Consider the following 25,971-nt stretch of genomic DNA (forward strand, 5'->3'; position numbering starts at 1 on the left):
TAAAAAAAAATTTAATTAATTACAAAAATATATATATATAATATATTGTATATATGTATGTATATATAAATTGTATATATGTATATATAAAACAAAATGATAAATGATTAATAAAATAATAATTAAAATAAATTTAAAAAAATTAAAAATAAAATAAAATAAAAATAATTTAATTAAATTAAAAAAAAATTAAAATTAAAAAAATAATTAATTAATTATAATTAATTATAACAAAAAAAACTATTTAATCAAATGATAAATGAAAAAAAATTAAAAACAAAAATAATTTAATTAAATTTAAAAAATAATATGTTATTTATTTTATTTAACTAAGAATAAAATAATAAATTAATAAATTAACAAAAAAATATTTGATTAAATGATAAATGATTAAAAAATAATAAATAAAATAATAATAAAATAATAATTTAAATAAATTTAAAAAAAATTGAGAAAAATATTAAAAAAATTAATTTAATTAAATGATTAATGAATAAACATATAAAATAATATACATGCATATATGCATAAATATAATTAAGAATACAAATTAAAAAAAATTTATTTAAATAAATTTTAAAAATAATAATTAATAATAAAATTAAATTAATTTTTTAAATTTTTATTTATTGCATTTAATTATAAATAATAATTATATAAACTTTTTGTTAACTTTTTTTTAATTAAATATTTTTTTATTTTTTTTCTGAATTAACGGCATAATTGTGTAATAAATTTTTCATACATATGATCTTCCGAATTCTGTATTAATTATTATTTTTTTTATTAAATTTTTTTTGTGGTTTTTATTAATTATCCTTTTTTAATTTATTATTTGAATAATTTATTTACTTTATTAGCTATAATGCCTTACATTGCCTCTTACTCAATATCATATTTTTTTTTGTTTTTTATAGTTTTTTTTATTTAATTATACATACATTTCTATGTATATGTGTAGTGGTTATATACTTTGACTTATACATATACACATACATACATAAATGTATATTATATATATGTATGAATTAGCAAACATTTTACAGCAATATATATATTTTTTTAAATATTTTTCTTATTGGAAGTGTATGTACAAGCCGAACTTGCGATTAAATAAATTTTTTAATAAAATATTTACCACAAAAAAAATTTAAAAAACAACAAACTTTAAAAATAAATTAGCAAAAAATACCTAAAAATCTATTCTTCAAAAGAAAATTATATTATCTTTCAAAACTGATGAAATTACTGAACAAAATTTCTATAAAAATAATCCTTAGTGTGAGGTGGCATAATGAAGTGAGCAAATATTAAAATTTTTTTTTGCTTTAAGTCAACGGGTGAGTGGGCAATAAAAGTGATAATGTTGAGTTCACCTACTTTCGTCACCACTTTCTAACGTAATTTGAATAAAAATCGTAAATTTCCCTAACGTAATACCATACTTCGAAAACTCGAAATATATTGATGTGGCATCTCTTGGTGATTTAGTATAAGATTTCCTGTTCTGCATTCGATAAAAAAATTTTCCTTCTCTTCTTTTCTTACATCTTCTTATTTTCCTTTCTTTAATCTTTTCCAAGTTTCTAGAAAATGTATCCACCATCCATCAGAGAAAAGGTCTTAACCTTGAAGAGAATTTGTGCTTCACAGACAGTCAAAGTATGGAGGAGAGTGGATTCTCTAAAAAATCATGAATTCAGTCGATATAAGAAGATGTAAGTTTGTCGAAATTTTCTTGAAAATCCCAATCTCAATCTATTATTTTTATAATAGTCTTATTTCGAAACTCTCTAACCTCAAAAATATTTGGAAAACCTTTATGAAGCACTTTGGAAATTTGTTTCATAAAATTCTGTATTTCAAGTTCTGAATTTTTTTGTAGTTTGTCAGAGAAAAGTTTTCGAACATTACTAGAATTGTCATAAAAATATTAACATTTGGATATTCAAAATATTGAAACCACACATATTTCCTAAATGAAAAAATTTATTGAACATACAGAAATGTGTTATGAATTTCGAAACCGCAAAAATATATTTGGAGGGTTTTTGAAAATATCATAAAGCTCTTCTCATATGAAATTAATTTTTTTTTGTTTTTGAATTTTGGAAATAATATATTTTTTAAACATTTGTTTAATTTCTATGTCAGATCAGAAAAATATATATATTTCAGGGATTTTCGAAATATGATAAACCTTTTAATTAATATAGCCAACAAATCTCTAAAATTTCGAATATTCGAAATAACCAAAATTCGAAATATTATATGTATTTCCGAAATATGATAAACTTCTTAATTAATATAGACATCAAATTTCCGAAATGTTGAATTTTCGAAATAACCTAAATTTTTGGAATACTTTTTTCTTTTGAATATCAAATCCCCGAAAATGTACTTCGAGGATTTTCGAAATACCATAAAGCTTTAAGTTAATATGATATACAGATTTTCAATTTCTATTTTGTTTTGGTTTTTGCGAAATAAAGTATTCATTATTATATACAATTTTTTTTTATTTCAAAGTCAAATTAACAAAATTTTTTTTGAACGATTTTCGAAATATGATAAACTTCTTAATTAATTGATCTAATCATCATCAACGGATTTTCGAAATTTTAAGTTTTCGAAAAAACTTTCATTTGAACATTTGCTATGAATTTTTGATTTCTGAGGTATTGAAAATATATTCTCGAGATTTTCGAAATTTCGAAGTTGAAAAATTAGATTACGAAATAATACTTTCATTTCAACATTTGCTATGAATTTTTGATTTCTGAGGTATTGAAAATTTGTTCTCGAGATTTTCGAAATTTCGATGTCGAAAAATTAAATTTCGAAATAGCATTTTCATTTCAACATTTGCTATGAATTTTTGATTTCTGAAGTATTGAAAATATGTATGTTCTCGAGATTTTCGAAATTTCGAAGCTGAAAACTTAAATTACGAAGTAACGTGCATTTTATAATATTTTTTGTAATTTAAGTATCTACTTCTTCAGATTGTGGGTTTTGAGTTTTTTCTTTTAGTAAACTATTATTGTAATTGAAATGTTGTTGAAAAAAAAAATGAAAGTTGTGACCCTGTAAATCATCGATTCGCTGATAAAACTTGAAAGCAATAAAATCACGTGAGCATATGTAATTCTAAATTTTATATTATTTTTGCTCTATTTACTTCCATGCTCGCATTGTGAAGCGTTCGCTTTCGCGTTCGCTTTCTACTTTCTAATAAGTTTTGTTCTTTGCTATTTGTACTTGTAATCTTACGCTAATCATGCTTATACAGGGTGTAAAAATAGCGTCGAATCTGCGTTAGAGTATTTCTTTACTTAATATTTTATATTTTTTTTCTAATAATTGTTTGTGAATATTTTTTTACGAGTATCTGAGATATATTCAATGATTTTTACAGGCAAGCGCTTGTTGCTTAGCATGTCTTAGCAACAATTTTAGCAAAATCGCTGTGCATTTCGGTTTTATATAACCTCAATTTCAAATTGCATATTTTTCAATTATTTTTTTTTTATGTTTTTGGGGTTATGTATTACAATATTTTCCATATAAAATACATTTGATAATGTCTGTGGAGTAGTTTAGGGTGTGGCGTTGGTTTCTTCTAATTTTTATTTGCAAAAATGATTTTTAATTTTTTTGATGTTTACAATTATGTGTATATTTATGCGTGTGTATGTATAATACAAGTTTATTTAATTTAATTTTTTTATTTTAATTTAATTAATTTTTTATTTATGTATACAGCTAAGCTTACTTTGCTAAAAACATTGTATTTTTTAATTGTAATTTTAATTTTTTGTTTCCATTTTATTTTTATTTAAATATTGGCACATAGTATTTTGTTTATATTTTTTATTATTATATATATAAATTAGTTTTTGTAATATTTTATTGTGAAATTCATTAATTATAGTAGAGTTCTAATAATAATACCACACAGGGAAAGGAACAAACACATTTATTAGTTGTTTACAGACATTACGATACATACATAAGTAGTACACTAATACATAACTATGCGTGGGTAAATAAAGTAGTAAATAAATACATATTCTTAAAAACACATATGTATGTATATACTTCAAGCCATTTAGCGGGATTTAAACTGCTTTAAATGGACACAATTACATACATTTACAGTTACTTACTTAAGGGTAGTGATCTTTTTTGATACTTTATGCTGTTAAGTCTGGAAAAAAATTTGAGGTTAGGGTAAGAAAAAGTTCAAAGGAGAATAAAGTGCTCTTTAACTAAACATAATTTAATGTGCAAAACGAACATCCTAAAAGTATGCAACAAATTTTGTAAGAATATTTACTTTTCATACAAGTCATCCTAAATGTATGCTACTAATATAAAAATAAAAAAAAATTGAAAAATATTTCGAAGTAGAAAATAAAAGGAATTTCCAGTTAGAAGAAAGCAAAAAAGTTCTAACTGTGAAGAAACTGCTCTTTAACTAAGAATAATTAATTTTGCACAACTCATCCTAAATGTATGCTAAAGTTTCTTTTAAATATTTATTTTTGCTCCGAACACTCCCGAAATATATGCCACAAATTTTGAAAAACATTTCGAAGTAGAAAAATAGCAGATATGTAGTTCCAGTTTGAAGATAGCAAAAAAAGTCAATCTATGAATATACTATTTAATTTTTTTCTTTTCATACAACCCATCCTAAATGCATGCAAAATGTTTTAAAAAATATTATTTTTCACACAACTCATCCTAATTGTATGCTATATATTTTTTAAAAATATTTCGAAGTATAATCATCAGTAGGATAACAGAAGGCCATTCCACTTTGAAATAAGCAATTTGATAATAAAATTTAAAAATACTTATTTTTCCCCGAATACACCCTAAATGTATGCTACAAAGTGTGAAAAGTAATCCAAAATGTATGCTCTATTATGAAAGAAAGTACATTCTTTGCTCACATCCTAAATGTAAGCTAAAAATTTTGGCGATAAATAGAACACAACGAAGCCTTTTCAGCGTCAGAAAAGTTACTTGACTATTCTGGAAATAAACTTAAATTTTGCGAGTATTTTACTTCTTCTCAAAGCAGTGAAATATGGTTGGGGTGAATCTACATAATAAAAAGCAACTTTCCAAGAAGTAAGCGCAATAAGAACGATATCCAAATCCTTCATTAGTATCAATTTTCCAAAAGAAACATTTTTTTTCAGAAAATAATCGTAATTTTCTCTTTTTGCACTAAAAAAATTGCACAATTAACACAGAAGAATGAAAAAAAGAAATAAAAAATCATAGGTTTAGTAGTGTATAAACTACTTACTCTTAATTCTGTTTATATACATACATATATTTTCATACCTTACTATTTTTACATCAATATTTTTAAGTACCATAAATTAGCAAGTTTTAAGTACCTACTACTTTTTCAAAAAATGAATTTCGAGTTTCTATCTCTCAAAAAACTTTTCACGGCCTAAAACCATTGAGAGCTTATTACATACTTTCATTTTGTTCTTCTATATATAAGATACTACCTTTCTTTAATACTACTATACAAAGACTTCACGACGACGAACTCTTAAATTTAGTAGGCCAACAGGCGGCGAAACCAATATCATATCCTTTGTTGCCGAAAAATGTGCTTTTGATATACCATCTAACAGAAATGTGGTGTCAATACGAAGTGTAGGGTGTCACAAAATCGGTCTTGTGGTACAAAATTCAGAAGTGGAATATTAATTACAAAAGTCTTATCTTTTTTAAAGCAATTCAAGAGTGCATGAATTCTTGAAACATATATGTATATACAAAAATGAGACTATTACTAGAATTAAGAACTAGTATTCGCTGACTCCAGAAATACAAGGAAACGCACTTCGCAGTCTTCGAGAGGGTCTATGAAGATTTTTTGCTCTCAATATTTACTTAATAAGCACTAAACCCTCGCTGAATTACTACTGAACAAGACTCTCTCAGTGATCAAAAATCGAACCGAACCTCTTTCAATACATATTGCTGACAAGAAGAAGGTGGATCGAAGCTTTTGGCTGACAAAGAGATCGAAGTTTTTGAAGGTACAGATCCGACAAAGGAATTCGAATAATCATTTACTATTTCAGCGAAGCTATGCCTTCGGAAATTAATGTGAATGCGGTCAGAAACAAAGGTATATTTATTCATGGGAAATCTATGCTCAAAATATCCATCTTAAAAATCGAAACTAAATTCTGGAAACCCTATTAAAAGCACCTGTTCGCACCTCTGCAAAACATTCAACACTTCAATCGAGCATTTTGACATTACACTCACTTTTAATAATAAGCCGGGAAGGGATGATAGTTTGATGGATTGGAAGCATGATGATTAGCCGATGGCAGTACTGGTGGACGCACACCCGGATGATAATTGCCCGACGCGACCTGATGGTAGGCGCCAAAACTACGCGCCATGTGTCTATTTTGCGCCGACTCGCCGAGTAGGCGTGACTGATCGGTGCCCAAGAGTCGATTATTTTGCTCCATCAGCAGGTGAGCGGTGGGATCGACTAGTAAGCGATGCTGATCAGCCGCCACATTGGATGCGGCCAATATGCGATGCTGCTCCACCGTAGACAGTAAACGATGATGTTCCAGACTCTCACGACTTTGATGCTGCATCTGTGAGGAGAGGAAGGAGCGATTATTGCCGACCGACATGTTGGTATTCGGCGTTAAGTCCAACGAAGCCATGCGCAGCATATCGTGATGTGGGTGATTGTATGGTAGCTGTGGTGGTGATGGTACCACATAGTTGGCGGTACGACTCAAGTCTACCGAAGTGGTCTGATCGTGATCTTGCTCGCCCAGCTGATCGGGTAGCATATTATGCATGGCCGATTGGTGTTGTTGCATAGCCAATTGGCTGGAGTGTTCCTGCTGTTGTTGATGTTGAGCCGCCACAGCAGCGGCGGCTGCTACTGCTGAACTATGATGTTGTTGCTGCTGTGTCTGTGCTTGTTGCGTCTGTTGTTCACGCTCGGAGAGTATATCGTAGATGTGATGATGATAGCGACCGATACCCGGTATATTGGAGCTGGCGCTGCCAGGCAGCTGGAAGTTGTGGTGATAGTTCGAAGCGCTGACGCTGGAGCGTGACATGTCGAGACCCTGCAAGTCCGACAGATCGTTGGCGGTGGGCGCAGAGGCGGTATTGCTGTTCGTGCTGCGGTATTCGGCCGGCGAGTCGAGCTCTTGGCTGTTGTACTTGAGATTTGCCGCATTGGCCGCCATACTTTCGTACTTGGTGTACATTAGGTCCATTTGCGACTGTGAGAATTTCATGCGCATATCTTGCCCTGAGCTGCTGGGAGAGTTTGGAAAATCAATTTGTGATTCGATTGCTTTCGACAAGTGCACGTACCTATTTTGTGGCATAATACTGTTCTCATCGTCGCTAGATAGATGTGGATTATGCCCGATCGCTTGTCGTCGCTCATTCTCATGTTCCGCGCGCTTGTGTCGCATCATCTCGCCATTGAAATTGTAGCGTGGTATGGACGGCGATGATGCGGGCGATATGAGCTCATGTTCCGGATATGCGCTGCCAACACTGGAAGCATTCCGCCGGTGCCCTTGCATTGTGGGCAACGGTGAGGAGGCTGATATGTTATTGTTGCTATTGCCACTGGCGCTATTGCCGCTGCTGTTGCTGCCTGCTGTGCCGGGACCGCCAGGTGTGCCATTAGCGCCGTTAGCATTCGCATTGCTGAACATGCCGTAATCGCGTCCGGGCGAGATGGGTTGCGGCGTGGGCGGTGTGCGATGATGTACCGAGGAGAAACCGTCGGAATCGGCAGCGCCGGCGCCTAAATGCTGTGGGCGTGGCGTGGAGCTGGCATCCACATCGACGTCGTTATTATTCTGGTTGCTTTGAGGATTTGTCGGTGTCGAAGCGTTTGGCGATATGTTGCAAGAGGTCATAGCGTTGCCTGAGTTCGGGAACATTGGCAGTGGTGGAATTTGCATTGGGAAGCTACTGAGATTCTTCATCATCTTCAGCTCGTTCTCCAGGTTGTCAATGCTGTTAATGGAATGGTGATTGGCGGCAGTGTCTGTGTTGAAGCGATTCGTTTCGTTGTCCACATGATGAGCGCTCATCGGACTGTCGGTGTTAATGTTCGCATCATTCGGCACCTGAAAACAGCGGCAAAGATTGTAAGTTTGACTAGAAAATGTTGTATAAGTATACGTACCTTCATGTCATTATTTTCCGTATCGATCATATTGCCCACGGAATTCAAAGCCGCCTCTACAAGCATGCTCGCCGATGTCGAGGCGCCACCTGCGCCGCTCAGTCTTGCATTTGCATTGTTGTAAAACGAACTCATAAACGATTGCGAATGCGCCAACGAATTCATTTGTAACTGTGCCTCCTCCGCTTGATGGCCCGGTGTATTGTTCGCACCCGCGCCAACCATATTATTCGTATTGCCATTGCCCGTATTGACCACATGTCCACCGCCGCTAACATTTCCAACCACACCGCCACCACCGCCGCCGCTGTTGTGATGGTATTGCGCGATTTGGTTGTTATTATTATTGTTGGATTCGACCACATCGAGGAAGGAAGAATTCTCATCCTCCTCGCCCCGATTGTTGTGATGCGTATGACTGGCACTAGCGGAGTTCATCAGACGCGCCAAGAAATCGCGATTGTGACCAATCAATTTGTTCGCATCGTCTACCGTGCTGGGTGGCACCGCGAACGGTGGCATACCCATGTCATTGCTCACACCGACCCCAACACCACCACCATTGCCGGCCATACCGCAGGCAGCCGCCACGGCCGCGGCACCACCCATAGCTGCAGCGACGGCTGCATCTGTACCCACACCGCCGCCAACGCCAACGCCGACGCCGACTCCAACACCGCCACCACCAACACCGCCACCACCCATGCCACAGCGATCCACCGTGTTCACACAATCGCGCGACAGATGACGATCATCACCGCTAATCCATTTTTTGCTGCCTTTGCTCACAACCAAATTCTGTCCCAAAGGATTCATGCCAGCATGATGGCGGTAACCGTTATTGTCGTCATGTGTTTCACCATGCCCGCCATCGTGTACATCATCTGTGCCATTATCATCCTCGTCGTCCTCTTCGTCATCGTCGTCGTTCAGCATACCTGCCACGGCATGTCCACTCATAGCCATCGCGTGATGTTGGCTGTTCAGACCAGACATCATGTGCATTTTGGTGGGATCCTCGGCCACGGCTGCCGCTCCAGCACCGGCCATCGCTGATACAGCAGCTGCGGCGGCGACCACCTGTTGGACCTGTTGCTGTGCGGTGAGACGTTGTGCCGTCGTGGTCAAAAACGATTCGACAAGACTCAATTGCGCATTGGCTTGCTTGCGACGCACCTGCTCCATATGCTCGTCTTCATCATCCTCCTCAGTGGCGTTGCCCACACCGACGCCAGCACCGCCAGCGACAGCACCCATCAAATTCATATTTTGTGTTGGTGGTTCTTTCTTTTTCTTGCGTTTCCGGCTACCCACAACCTTTTCGCCGAATATGCTGGAGATCTTAGATGAGAGTAATGAGAGGTTTGGCTCATTACGGCACAGATCTTTGATTGATTTGCCCGATTTCTTGATGGCTTCAAAGATATTATCGTCCGAGAATTCAGTGTCGCTTTGTATGCTCGAGCTCAGGCGCGAGTTTTGATCTTCCAAACTCTTACGTCGGCGCCGCGGCGCTTGTTCTGTGTATGAAGAGAGGGAATACAAAGAAGTACAGAATGTTTTTATTGGTCTGAACTGGCAACTTACCCAAAAAGTCTACCTTCATGCCACCCGAATAAGCATCGAAGGTATACGCGACACTACGCTCAATCCGAGGCATTTGCTCCTGTGTATAGTTGTGCACCTTCTTGTAGTGGAACTGCAGACATTGCTTCGTGGTGAAGGCGGCATTGCACTCGGGCTCCGAACATCTGCAAAGGAAGACAAAAAATACAGTTAAATGTATGTTTACGAGATCTTTGGCATGCAATTAGTTTGGTTGCATCGTCTAGGGTGTAAGACATACTTGAATGGTCGGACGCCCGAATGTGTGAGCATGTGGATTTTCAAATTACTGCGATTCTGGAAGAGCTTCTGACATCGTGGACAACTGACCACCGTCGAGTTGCGACTGTGCACCTCCTTGGAGTGACGCTGCAGCGCGGCACGTGATCCTAGAAGTTTTGAACATAATTTACACTGAAAATCTCGTAAAACTTCAGCCATATCTAAAATGAAATTTATGAAGAAAATGAAATTTTGTGGTGGATTGTGGTGATTTTGAAAATGATAAAAAGGAAAATGAGCAAACAGAATATACAAGAAAGCGTATTTCGATATTGTCGTAGCATTATATAGGGCTACACCGTGGTTAGTATTGTTCCATAAGCGGGTAATATCCAACTAGTAGTTATGTAGGTTAATATGTACTTTGAAAAAGACTACAATTAGAGGTTAGTAAGTTTACAATTTGCTATTATATGTATATAAATATTTGTTATTATATTGAGAACACTATTTTTTTAGTTATATAAGCAGTTAGTTGTAGATACTAAGAGTTACTGGTTCTAAGTACGCACTGTTGGTAAAGATAGGAGGTTAAAGCGGGTTAGAAATTTGAGAAACTTTAATATTCCAGTCCGAACTAACGAACCGGACTTTTAGACTAAAAATCACACCCATATAGAACTATACTATATTCCAGACTGACATTCCGATTCGGCTTAGGACTTTTCAAGGTTAAAACATTTTGGATTTCGCACTTTCAGACATGTTGGGAGTTTTCTGATATCGCTAAAGTCTATCTTCTGCAGTCCAAACGTGATCTCAAGCTTTGTAATCAGTCATAGCATCCATTTTAACCTAACTCTTACCCGACACCCCATTCCGGTTCGGCTTAGGACAGTTCACGGCTAAAACCCTTTGGATTTCGCACTTACAGACATGATGGTAATTTCCTGACATCACAAAGGACTATCTTATGCAGTCCAAACGTGATCCCAAACTTTGGAATCAGCCATACCATCCAACTTAACATAACTCCCAGCCAAAACGGACGTTCCACTTTATCAGTCCCCTTGTTGGTCCGCCTGTATTTTAATTAGTCCACAGCAACGTCGTAGTTTAGTCATTGTCAAGGTGACCAGTGACGGCTTGATTCCTTGGGTTAACATTCTTGGTCACTCTTATATAAGTTTGAAGTTCTCATTCGTAACTCTTCTTTCCCGGTACTAGTACTCAATTTGCAGTTGCTGCTAAGACCAGTAGCAGCTCTCTGGGATTTTTATTCAGAGTTATATAGAGTAAAACAATTTGGTCTTGGAATCATTTTTGGATTTTCGGTGCAACTTTGCGTCTTGAGTGTGTCATGGTTTGTCCAAAGTTACTCTATTGCTTTACATCACAGCGATTCGTTCAAATTTGCCTTATTCCTTTCCGCTAGTTTTTTTGATAGCAATACCCAGGCCAATCAGATTAACTGTGGGGCTTTGATCTCCCTATCAAAGCAAACAATTTTCAATGCTAAGTTAGGAGTAAAGGCTCTGTCGTTCTAATGGGAAACAGCATTCTGTTATTTCGGAGATCAGGCAGTTTTCTTTGTCGGAGACCGTATGTTCTTTGTCGGAAGCGAATATAGACCGAGTTTGGTTTTCCAGCTTTTGAAAAATAAAGTGCATAGGATAATTGGAGGAGGTCTGAAGAACTGTGCTCCAAGATCTGTATAAAGTTCAGATGATTAACTTTAATCATAGAGTCTATTGAATATATCAAGTGAGGTCCGAAGATCTGTGCCTCAGGATCTATATAAAGTTGAACTTGAAGTCGATATTTGAAGTCAGGTTTGAAGATCTGTGCTCCAAGATGCTCCAAGATCTGTATTAAGTTGAGGTTGAAGTCGATCATATGTACAATTTGTAATCTCATGGAAATAAAAAGATACTCACTCTACTTCGATCGTTAAACGAGATCAAAAGAAATCTGGGGATGATTAATAGAAAACTCAAAGAGATCTACAAGGAAAGGAAAGTTGGTCTCAAATACAAATAAGCTTTTAGACCTTCGCTGGTACTGACTTCTTGGTTCGTGTAATGAAGACTAGTTGCGGACTTAGCTACATATGTATATACTACTGTGACTACCAGGACTCTTAACTGAAGATCCGAATAGGTTTGGGTTTCTTCGAAAAAAAGTTAACGATTACAAAATTATGAAAAATATTTATGAATGTGAAACAATATGGCAACAATGTGTTTTCCAATTTTCGAACTTAATGCGAGAATATATGTGATGAATGTTGGTTATGTGAGGCGAGTAAGGCGAATTATGGCATGAATGTATTAGTACTGGCTTACAACAATAAGAACAGCAAACCCACACAAACATACACACGTAATTACTTAAGGTTATACGACGAATGCGTTTCGCACACGCAAACTACAGTTATGTACTACAAAGCACTACTACAAGCACGCACTCACAAACGCGCCGCATTCAAAGTATGGAAGTATGTGGATTGAGGTTATAATTGCACACACACAAACACGCAGCCAAACATGCACACGCACGCAAGCACGACTTTGAGCGCTCAGATGTGACCGCACGACTACCGGAAATTACGAATTCTGCAACATCTTACCACTGTGCATGCGCTTGATGTGAGCCTTGAGCTTTTGCGGTTGGCAAAATTTGCGACCGCAGAAATCGCAAAGTGGTCGCGCACGATTCGGATTGGCTGCACAGCCGTAGGTGCGATGCATTTCCAAGTAGTTGAGTCGCAGGAAGAACTTGTTGCAAAATTGGCATTGATAGGCGCCTTTGCCCTCGTGCTTCTCGGCCGCATGCTTCATGATGTTGTCCTTGCCGAGCACCGCTTCGCCGCACACCTTGCAGTGGTACTTGCGTATGGTGAGACTCATCGAGGGATCGTGGAAAATCGAGCAATGCGTGCGATAGTAGAGCGGATGGTCAAAGCGCAAATTGCAGCCGCCACAATCTGCGCGGAAAAGGGGTTGGATTAAGCATACAGAAATATACATGGAAATGGCAATTGAACTCACTCGTTTTCTCGGTGTGCTTCTTGCGCCACATCGTGTTGCAGTCGTCGCTCCAGTAGAGCAATTCCATGCCGTTCTTCACATCGCGACAGGTGACAAAGAACGCTTGCCGTTCAATTGACACCAAATTCACATTGCGCTCCTCGTAACTGGGCGCCGGTCGTATGTAACGCAGCCAATTGGAAGTGTTCGGATTGTCGCAGGCCAATAGTTGTGACAAATCGGCGCCTGCTTCGCAGATCTCGAATATCCACTTCATATCGCTGCCTTCGCGTACATCACTGCTTTGTACCGGTTGTCCGATGAGCGGTCCGAGTTTCGTGTGGGAGCGCACTTCGGTGCGCGCAAACACGCCCGTCACATTCGGTTCGACATTGTGCAGCTCGAATTCGGCTGGTACCGATGCCTCGGCGAACGTTATCAACGGCTTCGTTTCGAGCTCAGACATTTGTGAAGTTTCGTCCATATCCTCATCGTCCGGATCGTGATCCTGTTTGGCCTGCCGTTGTGCATCGTGTTTTAGTTTAGCCAAAGCTTCTAAGTTTTTACGTTCTATCCACTCCGACAAGTCGACGGCATCGGTTATGGTACCGATAGCTGTGCGTAGTGGACATATTTTGTAGTCATGCGTGATGGAGCATTCGCGACACGATTGCTGCGAACGAAAGGCTATATCGTGTTCGTCCTCCTCTTCAACGAAATTTTGTTCATTCTTCATTTCACGCGCCAATGCTTCCTCGTCCATTTCCTCATCCTCATCATCGCCGTCCGTCTCGCCGTCGAGCTCATCTTCTTCATCATCGGCCAGGCTGTTGCCTAGACTGCTGAATGCATTGTTGACCGGCAGCGTCGTTGCGGGTTTGGGACCACGTTTGCCTTTCACACGCGCACGGAAATTGCTGGTGGTGGCCATTGCGGTTGGTGCAGTCAGTGTGGGCGTTGCTGTTACTCCTGCTCCGGCGCCACTATTGGCATCTACCACATCGCCTATAGCGGCTGCGACGTTGGCAGCACTCGCGAGTGCAGCTGCGCTGGCAATGTCAGCGCCAGTTGTCTCTGTTTCTGCTTCCTCATCATCGTCTTCATCGCTGTGGTTGTGCTGTTCGGTTTCATCTCCCGCTTCACCCGGTTTCTTCAGACACAATGCGTTTTGATGTGCTGGTCCCTTCGTAGCGCCCTTCTCTTCTAGCTCACTCTTGATCTTCTCTGCTATGCGACAGTCTAACACTTCGGGCAAGGTATCATTGCCTGCACCGCTCGTGTTTGCGGCATTCTTCATTTTTTGATCGTGTTTCTTGGCTTTGGCGGAAAAATTCGAAAAGTCTTTGATTTTCGGGAAGCCATTGAGCGCGTCACTGAACTGTACGCGCTTTTTGTATTTCCTACGTGTCGGCGCTGGTGCTGGTGCCTCGCTGCTATTCTCCGTTTGACTTTTGCTGAACTCCTTCACGCTGAGGTTGGGCTCCAATTTGAAGTTGTTGGCGAAACTCTTTGTGGGTGTTGTTGGCGCTGAAGGTGGCGGTAAACTGTGGAGAATAAAATGATCAAGTTTTCTTTAGACTCCGTTAACATAATAAGCTTATGAAAGTGAATAATAAAAATTATTATTTTCCCTGGATTTAAAATAAACACTTTCTTGTGGGAAACCTGGCCGTAGGGGAAACTGAGGGAATACTGCTTTCTATAATTTCTGTGATAAAAAAATTTTGGTTGGTTTCGTTGAAAGCGTCCCAGTTTCGAACTTCGACTGAAGTTAGAAAAACGTCTACCTTAACTTAGAGTTTTAGCATGAGCTTGAAAGAAACAACCAGCAAACTAGTAGCGCCTAGGCTATCCCTTCACTCAAGTAGAGTTATCCATAGTAATATGGAATTCACAAGACAGTTGTTTGACTAAAATCCCCTAGAAGACCCCTGACGAGTTTGTTTAATATGTCTATTATTCGAGCTGTGTCGATTTCTTAACTATTTAGTTTAAGTTGTAGTATTTTAGAAGCATGTGAGATCCACATTAAAATCCATATGATGGGTCTGTCAAGGCATTCTACATAAATAGCATATTAATGAGGAGGAAAATGAATAAGAGAATGCAAAAAATCAGGAATTAGTCCTCTACTTATGCAGTAGAACGTACTGCTGGTTATTGTTGTTGTAGTTTCGGAAAGAGTTTCTGAAATAATTAGACAGATTAGATCCAACTCTCAAGATCTTCGGCTAGATTACACTTAGTCCTTACATTTCATCGGCTTTCAAAGCAGTTGGTTCTAAGTCTTTCAAAAGAAGAAGAACTGAATCTGTTTCCGTAGTAGTTCCGGGTCCGAATAGAACTCGGATGAGCTGTAGAAGTTTTGGTTCATTTGCCTTGAGCTAATATCAGGAATTAAAAAGTGTAAGTCGAGACTATGACCAAAGTAATCATGCAGTAATAATCCAACTACCGGTCGCCGAAGAGCTCGAAAGTCGGTAGGTTGTTGCAGACTAGAAGTTTTGGAAAGGATGTCTACTTAAACATGATTTTTGACTTGCGTTTCGATTGACAGTCTGTTTAAGTTTACTTTTTGAATCAAGCTTCGGAATATGCTATCTCCGAATAACCGTCACAATGAGAACAATCTCTACAAACGTCTCGGAACCCATTCTACACTTTTGGGTATTTATGTATTGTTCGAGTAATTTTAAGGCTGGAAAAATCCGAAGAAATCCGAGCAAATCAAATAAAACGGACTGAACTGGATATGGCATCACAAACAGTGACGGATATGTGGGATCAGCTTTCTCCTTTGCCAAAAAACGGTGCATTTCTTCCAGCTATTATATGTATTGCTAACTCTGAAAACGTAACCGGGCAACTTTTTGCATTCAACGGTCCAACAGAACACGTTTTGCTAGCTCAATTTAGTCATGTTGTTTGATAGAAACAACCTTCAAGTCCTATTAAGGAAAAAAGGAGGTGATTTAATGACGGATGTCCAGAGCATACTAAAACTATAGAGATAACACTTCCCAAGTCTGAGATGGTGAACCCGATTCTCCAGTCGATGACGATGGATCGAACGTTCCTTTGTCCGACCATGAAGAAGTTCGAATATCAATCGCTCGTCTGAAGAACAACAAAGCGGCGGGGGCCGCTGGACCGAGCTATTACGTGGGCGAAGAACTGATAAGCATGCATCAGCTTCTTTGTAGAATATGTTCGGACGAAAGATTGCGCGCTAATTGTGCTCTGCCCAGCCCATAAAAAGGGAGACCCCACAATCTGCGCCAACTACCCTTGATAAGCCTCCTCAACATCGCGTATAAGGTTCTATCGAGCGTATTGTGTGAAAGGTTAAAGCCCACCGTCAACAAACTGTTTGGACCTTATCAGTGTGGCTTTAGGCCTGGCAAATCAGCAACTGGCCAGTTGTTCACCATGCGCCAAATCTTGAGAAAGACCCGTGAAAGGAAAATCGACGCCGATTTCAAAGCTGCTTTTGACTCCACGAAAAAGAGCTGCCTTTATGTATATCTGATTTTGGTATCCCCACAAAGCCAATACGGCTGTCTAAGCTAACGTTGAGCAATACCAAAAGCTCTGTCAGAATCAAGAAGAACCTCTTCGAGCCATTCCATACCAAACGAAGTTTTAGACAACGCTACTTCCTATCGTTTGACTTCTTCAATCTATTATTAAAGAAAATAATACGAGCTGCAGAGCTGAATTGAAAAAAGGAGTGTAGAGCTCCTGGCGTATGCCAATGATATTGATATCATCGGCCTCAACACCCGCGTCGTTAGTTCTGCTTTCTCCAGACTGAATAAGGAAGCGAAGCGTATGGGTCTGGTTGTGAACGAGCGCAAGACGAAATATCTCCTGTCATGAACCCACCAGTCGTCGTACCCGCGACTTGGCTCCCACGTAACTGCCAACACCAACAACAACGTCATCCTCGAGATCCAACGCAGAGCCACTCTTGCCAACAGATGCTATTTCGGATTGAGTAGGCATTTAAGAAGTATAGTCCTTTCTAGATGAACAAAGACCAAACTCTAAAAGTCACTCATTATCCTCGTCCTGCTATATTGTGCAGGGACATGAACGATGACAACGTCTGATAAGTCGACTTCAGGAGTTTTCGAGAAAAGGTTCGGCGAAAGATTTATGGTCGTTTGCGCGTTGGAAACGGCGAATACCACAGTCGATGGAACGGCGAGCGAGAAATCCGACGGCATCGACATAGTTAAGCAAATTAAAAGACAGCGCCTACGAAGGCTTAGTCATGTCGTCCGAATGGATCAAAGCAATCAAAATCTGAGAATATTCAACGTAGTACCTGCCGAGGGAAGACAGACGAAGAAGAAGAAGAACTCAGCTACACCAATACGCCAATAAAGAGGAACACGATATCAGCGGTCACGATAAATGAGAATCTTTCTGAGGGGCACCTATCGACAGTTAGACGTACTTGACTTAGTCAACTCATATCGTCACGCTGATCAGTTGTATACTCGTATCATATATATGATACTTTATAGAGTCTTCCGTTTTCCGTCCGTTTTCTTCTGGGTGTTACAAGCTTCGTGGCAAAATAAGGAAATAGAAGACTGAGTACGTCAGGGTATGAAAAATTAGACAAAAATTCTATGCAGGCCTAGTAGTCCGGATCTTTTGTGGACGCTCAAGATAGCCAAATATATCGCTATCGCTCTCAGACTTTTAATAATACATGGTAATGGATTTTTTTCCCAGTTTCCCTGTTTTTCCTCTCCATGCCTATAAACCCTACGAGCATTCTATGAGATATCACTGAGAAATCTCTAGCTAAAAATTCGTTGTGGCATACGATAGTGTGTGTGCCTGCGTTGCGTCCATGACTACCGTGGCTTTTGCGTTTGGGGAAGTCTTTTGACAGCAGCGTCAAGGTAGGCAACATATATGGTGGAGAGCGGGTGAGTCGGGCTGGCAAGGCAACGGTTAAGAGCTGTGCCACTTCAGGTGGCTGACATTTGCAATACGCGCTTGTTGCTACCATTGCTACTATTAGCAGCGCTAGTGCAAGCGCACCAACATAACTGTACACGAATTGTGCGATTTTTCGGTTTTTATTTTCGTTTTTTGTTTTTGTTTTTGCCTGCACATGCTGTTGTCGTGCTTGGATAAGCCTGCAGTGCACTAGAACAGACGGCATACGCAGTTTGCATGCGCTTCTGAATTTGAATTTCCAACATTTCGCCATTGTTGTTGTTGGTGTTGCTGTTTTTTTGTGCTGCAATTCGCCAAAAATCAACTACCGCAGGATCGTATGCAAAAGACTCTGACTCAGTAGTAGACGCATAGTGAGTAGATGCATGTGTGTGTGTGTGCGTAGAGGTGTATGCCTACATGTACCGTTAGTGTATGCACCGTTAGTGTATGCGCGCATAAGTAGATAATGCACAAGAGCACGCGAGTGCCTGAATGCACTTGCATATGCATACAATCGACCAAGCAGCTGCAACGCACTTGTGTGTGTGTGGGTGTACGAATATTATGTGTGGTTGTGTTTGTGCGCTGTTTGCATACTTGCACACTCCCAGTTGCCTTAACGAGCTCATGACGCCTTGTAGGTCCAGGCAAGCACGCAATATGACGACTGCCAGCACTTGGCGAGCGCGCTGACGTTGCATTGCGAAACTCGCAGCAAGAGCCTTGTGGCTGTGTATGTGGCATGCAATACTCTACACTCTATACTATAGCGCCGTGCAACAGCAATCACCATACACACACACACACAAGCGCGCGCGCTGGCACTCACTAGCAATGGCTGCTCGCTTGGTTATTTAGCTGCCTCGTGTTTTGTATTTCCGCTTCCGCTAACACGCTATCATCAGCACGCATTCATGCACACACGCACGCACACACACATGCGCGCTCATATGTATGGCGATAAGAGTGCGCGCGGCTGTATTCCTTGGAGTCACGTACACACATACATACAAGCGCGGTCTCCTGCAGCCCGCATATCGACTTTACTGCCACACACAAGCAAACTCACACATGTATGTATGTTTATGCTGGCGCTATATCGCTGCTGCGTGTATGCTCGTATGCACTCGGTTGGCAAAGTGGCGGCAAAGCTTTTGTCGCGCACACAAACCATTCGCGCATGAATCGCCTTTTATATTGTCGCTCTTTTGTGCGTCGCCTTTCATTGCAAACCCTATTTGTTTGTTTTTGTTCCCTTTGTTGTTGTTGTTGTTGTTGCTCGCCCGCCAAGTGCGCAGCCATGGCGGATTGTTTAATATTCGAAGTCATTATGCACGCATCGGCATATCGCGTCCAAACGACAAACATGCGAAGACTTCGGAATCATTCAAGCGTCACGCGGCGCTGCAGAAAGGCGAGGTGAAACCCGAGTGTTGCCACCTACCAGCAGACAATATTATGCGCTGAGCTCTACAGCTATAAGGCATAACCCTTTCTATGGTAAATAATAAAAACTTAAGCTAGATCTAACCGAGTGAAAGGTGTCTATGCCAATAGAGAAGAAGAATAATGTATATCGGAAGCTGGCGAATCCGATTCCTAAATTAATGACGATAAAATAGATGTTTAATTGCCCGACTATGAGGAAGTTCCAATAACAACAAGGATCGACACACAAAACCTCTTCGTTGATTTTAAAGCCGCATTCGAGAGCACGAAAAGGATCTGCCTCTATGCCGCTATATCTGAACTTGGTATCCCTGCAAAGATAATACGGCTGTGTAAGCCGAAGTTGAGTCACACCAAAAGCTCCGTCAGGATCGAGAACGACCTCATCGAGCCTTTCGATACCAAACGAGGTTTCAGACAGTGCGACTCCCTATCGTGCGACTTCTTCAATCCACTTCTGGAGAAAATAAAACGAGCTGCAGAGCTAAATAGAGAAGGTACAATCTTCTATATGAGTGTACACCTTAATTCAGCTTTCTTCAGACTGGATAAGAAAGCGAAACAAATGGGTCTGGTAGTTAAGGAAGACAAGACGAAATATCTTCTGTCATCAAACAATCATCGCGCTCGCGACTTGGCCCACATGTCCCTGTTGAAAGTCGTAGCTTTGAAGTCGTGGATAATTTCATCTATTTTGGAACCAGCATCAACACCAAAAACAAAGTCAACATCGAAATCCTACGCAGACTAATTCTTGCCAAACGGTGCTACTTCGGACTGAGTAGGCAATTGAAAAGTAAAGTCCTCTCTCGATGAACCAAAACCAAACTCTATAAGTCTCCCTCATTATTTTCATTCATATAGTACGGAGGCTTTGACAATGACATCATTTGATTAGTCAACCATAGGAGTGTTGGAAAGAAAGGTTTTGCGGAAGATTTATGGTCCTTTGCGCATTGGCAAAAGCAAATACCGCAGTCGATGGAACGATGAGATGTACGAGACATACCGTGACATTGTTTAGCGAATCAAGAGACAGCGGCTGCGCTGTCTAGGTCATGTTGTCGGGATGGAAGAGACTCCAGCTTTGAAGGTTTTGAAAGCAGAGGAAGATAAAGACCTCCACCACATTGGAGAGATCAGGTGGAGAAGGACCTGGCTGCACTTAGTATCTCAAATTTTCGCCAAATAGCTAAAAGAAGAAACAACTGGAGCGCTGTTAAGAAAAGTTGGGCCCACGACGTCACTTCTTTACTTTGAACTAGGGAAAGTGGTCCAAACTAACCTCTAAAAAGGCGATAATAGCTGCTAAAAATGCATAATAGGGAAAGCGCTTGGATATTATTAAAAACATGAGATGAAAATCTTTACTTTACTGACAACTTTTGCCAATAAATTTACTGATTTACTTGACGAAAATAGCTTAGACGCTTATTGAAAAAGATATACCGAAGTTTATCACAGCAAGAAGACCCTTTCAGTTTCAGGTTTACGTAGCACGTGTGGAAGGAAAAGTCAAGCTTTGGCAGGTGGAAAGAATACCTAACTACAAGCGACCTCACATTAGTCATCATCAAGCTCATTGTAATCCCTAGTAATTCTCAAATAAGCATCGTCTCTCAGAGTTTGTTAAAACTTGTACAATTTTCTAAAACCCCGGAAGTGGCTCGAATATTGAGAGCCATGGCAGATAACATCGTAAAGAGTAATGTTCTAAGCTTTCACACTTTTTATTTTGTATTTTGCCGATTCCTTTTTACCATTTATTTGCAAATAAGATCTTTGAGTTAAGGCTCTGTGATGACTCTTATCATATTACTCAATTCCTTCTTTCCTAAAAGTAGAAATCTTTTAGTCTGTCCACCATCCCCATAATTCCCAAGTAATTTTGTGGTGCGTCCTGCAAAGGTAACGCTCCTAACAAGCAAAACTGAACGATCTTAGGCGGCTCTGACAGACTGCGATCGGTAAACAGAAGATTTCTAGTCTAGACAAAGTCAATCAGCGTTTTAATTCCTGTAGTTTCAATACTGAAAGTCCATTCGTAGATCATGGTTTCAATTTTCCGTTGATCTTAAATTGTCTGGCAAGCCGATGCCACGCTTTTTTTTCTTTACAAAGGTCTTTGGCCATGAACAATGGTAAATAAAAGAAATTATCGAGAAGACAATGAAGTTTTGAACTTCGGTTCATATATTTCTATTGACTCACTTAGGTCCTTATAAAAATATCTCAATATTAAACTGTAGCAACTTATTTGGGCTGATAAGTGAACCATGTTGTAATAGATTATTGAGATTAGACCGTCATTTTCTTATCATCTCTTACTCATTTCATTTTTTAAGTGAAGCCATAATTAGCGAAATACTGTTGTTTCTATCTTTGAAATCAGTTTTAGGTTAGAATTCTTTCATAGCTTTACAAAACAGCCTTTTGAGAACATAAGCCTCATGTTTCCGAGTTTATAAGCCGGGTATCCTAACCGAAATCTCAGTCTCAGCTAGATTTTGGTCAATAGACAAACTGACGAAACTTTTTTATTTGTTTGGAGTCAACATATAGCTCACATAAGGCAAATACATATATCCAGCGCTTTTAGTCCATTTGATCTGGAATAACGGACAGAGCAAGAGCAGATATTCATGAATTAAGAAAAGTGGTGTCAACGCCAATTAAGAAGAAGAAGAAGAAGGTCTTCCGTTGAAGGTCTTGGTTATAAAGAAACACCAAAAATTTATAATATGCGTGGGTTAAATTGAAGATCTCCCTTGAATATGGTATATACGCGCCGAATCTTAAAACATTGTAAACTGGATTTGAAGTCCAGACAGATCCACGAATAAAATTTCGCTAAAAAGAAAAAATCTTCCAACATTTTCGCATAAGCAATACAAAGTACCGAAAATTCTTCATCTCTTCGAAGGATATTAACAAGCTCTCTACCAAAATTCTAAAACATAAACATGTCTTATACTCACTTCGCCAAACGCTCCGTATCATTGTCGGCCAAATTCAACAAGTACGTCACGAACTCCACATCGTTTTTGAACTGCAGACGCGTGCGTGTGTGCTCCCATTTCTCCGCATTCTTGGTGCCGATATAAATATTCTTGCTATAATTTTGATGACGATACTTCTTACGCTCACTATGACCCGAACCCGTTGTACCAGCCGCGCTCCCGGCCTCGCTAGGCGCGCCGCCACACATGCTCTCACCACCTATGCCGGACGCAATACCGTTGCCGCCCCCACCAACAACACCACCGCAAATACTGCCATTACCGCCGCCTGCGCCACCACCAATGCCGATGCTATTCGCATCACCCGCGCCAATAACGCTGCCACCGCCACCACCACCACCCAGCGCTGCCGTGGAGGAGCTATTATTGCTCAAGCTGGCGCTGCTGCTGCGCGCCAATTCATTGCAATTGTTGCCGCTGCTGGCGCCTAAAGCGCCCTCGAAAAGCGCACTAACGCCGGTGGCACCCCCTTGCTGCGCCGCACATTGGTTGTGTGACTCTGTAGTCAGCGCGTTGTTGTGTGCGCCCGCAGCGCCACCATTGCTGTTGGTTGTGCCATTGGTGCTTGCATTGGCAATCGCTGCCATCAGCAATGCATCGGCAGCGCTATTGCTGTTATGGTGACTACTGTTATTGTTGCTGCTGTTGTGCGTATTAACTGCCGCGCGATGTGCGTCGCCCACACCCATGCCATCGAGTGCGCGCATGCCATGACAGACCATATCGTCGTCATCGTCCTCCTCGCCATCATCATCGTCACTGCTGGCGTTGCTATTGTCATCATTGTTTGTGTTGTTGTTGTTGTTGTTGTTTCTTTGTAGCGCAATATTGCTGTGGCTGTGGTTACTACTACTGTTGTTGTTATTGGTGATGATATTGTCATCACCAGCTTTTCCATTGCTAATATTGCACGCGCTAACGGCCGCGCCAGCGTTTGTATCCGTGGCGGCAATGGACGCGTTTGGTGTCTCGAGAAACCTGTCATTGTCACCGGTCACACTAGCCAGGGCATCGGTGACAGCGCGCAATTGTTGCGCGGTGACATTGAACGCTGCATTATGCGCGTCATCGTCCGCCTCGTCCTCCTCCTCGTCATCATCGTCGTCGTCGTCCTCGTCGCCGCCGCATTCCTCCTCCGTTTTCATGCGTGTTCGGTGCTCACGCTGCTCTGTGTTTTCAGCCTCATTGATTTCTTCCTCCTCATCATCGCCGTCGTCCTCTTCACCAACATCATCGCCACCAACAACTCCGCCAGCACCTGGCTCCTCCTGTTCATCCTGTTCCATCGCGTCGCCGTTGACGCCATGCATTTCAGCGCCACTCCTCCCACTGCGCGCGCCTGCATTACTCGCTGCGTCCACTTCGCGACAATTTGCATTATTGTTGTTGTTGTTCACTAAATTACTACTATTATTTAATCTACTGTTGTTGTTGTTGTTGTTACTGTTACAGCTGCTAATACTGTTGCTGGTATTGTTGCCATTGCTGTTGTTACCGCCGCTGCCGCCGCCGCCGCCACTGCCTATATTGTTAAGCAGATTCGTGCGACTGAGGTAGGATGGCGGGCGCGCCTGTATATCCGAATTGTCGGAGCTGTCATTGAAGTCGAACGCGCTGAAGTCGGTCGCGTTCCCTTTGGACACCTCGTTGGCGGCAGCATCTGCAGCGCTGCGTTGCGTTGCGCTACGCAATGTCGCCGCATGTGTGACCAGCTGCGCTTTCGCCGGTTTTGTTGCTTTCGGCAACGCTTTCCGTTTTGTGCGCGTCACTTTGGCGTCTTAATAAAAACAATTTGTGTACAAAAAACTTACGCGCACTGTGTAATCCTATAAGCGCGCGTGGCGTCACCGCACAACTTGCAGTAAAATTAATTTTCTACTTAAACGCGCACACGCTTTGTGTTGCCACAATTATTTAGAGCGTTTGAAACACATTTTTATGCCTTACAATATGCACGCGCTTGCATTAAATACCTGTACTTTGCTTGCGCGTAGCAATGCGGTCTACCGTTTCACCGCGCGCGTTTGACGCCACAAAAGCACTAGTTATAGTTTAGCAAATTTTTTGCATTTTGCTTTAGTTTGCGCATAGCCCTGCGCCTACTCTACACCGCGCCTGCCACAGCGCGTATAAAAACCGACTAGCGCTCAAGCTTGTCGTTAGTGTGGCGTATCCTTCACACGCAGGAAGTTAATTTTCCTCTACTTTATCTCCCTTGCCTCTCGCGCTTTGCCACTATACATCAGCGCCTTTCCACTTTCTTACGCACACATTCGCGCGCACACTTCCTTTACCACTTTTGTAGTTTTTTTTTTTGCTCTGCACTTTCTTCTCGCTATTCTGATTTTCTTTTTTCTTTCACTTTTTATACGCTTTGTATTTTTGTTTTCATTACATTTGGCTTTGCTTCGCTTTTATCTCTATTATGTTGCGTCTCACAATATTTGCCGCGCACATACCAACGCACAAACACACACGAGCGCGCACTTCGCTCTCAACGCACACAAAAGCGATTTCATACGCCAATTGCCATTGCCGCCCTTGCCACTTTCACAGCTGACACGCTGCGCCGTCAATTTCAGTCGCAGTCGCAGCCACAGCTTTAGCTTTCTGATTTCGATTGTGATTCAGTATCAGAAATTTTTTTGCACTATTCCATTTTGTCCGTTGTTTTACCTCGGCGCTTTGTACACATACACACATATATGTATAAATAACTATCTACACCCGCGCCGCTTCGATCCGCGTGTTACGACGCGTTTACAGTATGCGCGTCGCGTCGCGGCAGCGTACGAGCTATAGTCTTCGCACTTTTGCTTTGTATGGAGTTCAGCGTATGCCTCGTCCTCATGTGGCGCTATGCCTGCGCGTATGCCCTTTTTTTATTATTTTGTTTGTCTCTTGTGCCTCTAATTTTGTCTATGTCTGTGCTGGTGGCTTTAGCTTGATGTCGTCTGCGCCTAAGCCTGCTCTATCGAACACTCCCTAAAAGGTGCTGTTGTCGACGGTGTTGGTGATGTTGTTGGTCTTGTTGCTGTTGTTGTTTGCCATTATTGCCTTTATTGTTGCTGTTGTATTTATGGCCAACACAGCGCGCTGCCTGAGGATCGTTCGCAATGTGTGCGCCGCCTTCACTTCCGTTTTCAGAGCCTTATTTGTTACGCGTTTGATATCGAATTTTCCCTACTAGTGTGACTATTTGGTTATTAAAAATCGTTAATTTTACTTTATTTGATTTCGTTGCGTAGCGCTGGGGTCTGTACGCGTACGCGTCGCGTCATTTTTCACCTCCAACAACGCCCATAAATTCGCGCAGCAGCCAAAATGTTCTAATACCGAACACTGCTGTCGCGGCCCCGCTGCGCCTCCCCGCCGCTCGCACTCAGGCTGCTGCCGTTTCACCACAGCAAACGGCTGTGCCAAGGTTCAATATTTTTTCGCGAATCAATTA

General features: G+C 40.6%; 1 protein-coding gene across 2 annotated transcripts; it reads right to left on the bottom strand.

The window, feature by feature from the left end:
• Positions 1-3,855: 3,855 nt before the first annotated feature.
• LOC120775231 lies at positions 3,856-25,263 on the bottom strand. Of its 2 annotated transcripts, XM_040105305.1 has the most exons (8): positions 22,479-25,263; positions 13,111-14,633; positions 12,690-13,046; positions 10,080-10,227; positions 9,821-9,984; positions 8,234-9,753; positions 7,402-8,174; positions 3,856-7,341 (listed from the first exon to the last, which is right to left on the bottom strand). In XM_040105305.1, exons 1-8 carry the CDS (start codon positions 23,828-23,830, stop codon positions 6,315-6,317), a joined length of 6,864 nt encoding a protein of 2,287 aa, XP_039961239.1. In that variant the 5' UTR covers positions 23,831-25,263; the 3' UTR covers positions 3,856-6,314. The 2 variants fall into 2 exon arrangements, with proteins under 2 accessions (XP_039961239.1, XP_039961238.1); XM_040105304.1 differs by having other exon boundaries at positions 3,856-8,174.
• Between the last annotated feature and the right edge of the window lie 708 nt (positions 25,264-25,971).

This window comes from Bactrocera tryoni, chromosome 4, assembly GCF_016617805.1.
Source record: "Bactrocera tryoni isolate S06 chromosome 4, CSIRO_BtryS06_freeze2, whole genome shotgun sequence".
NCBI lineage: Eukaryota > Metazoa > Arthropoda > Insecta > Diptera > Tephritidae > Bactrocera > Bactrocera tryoni.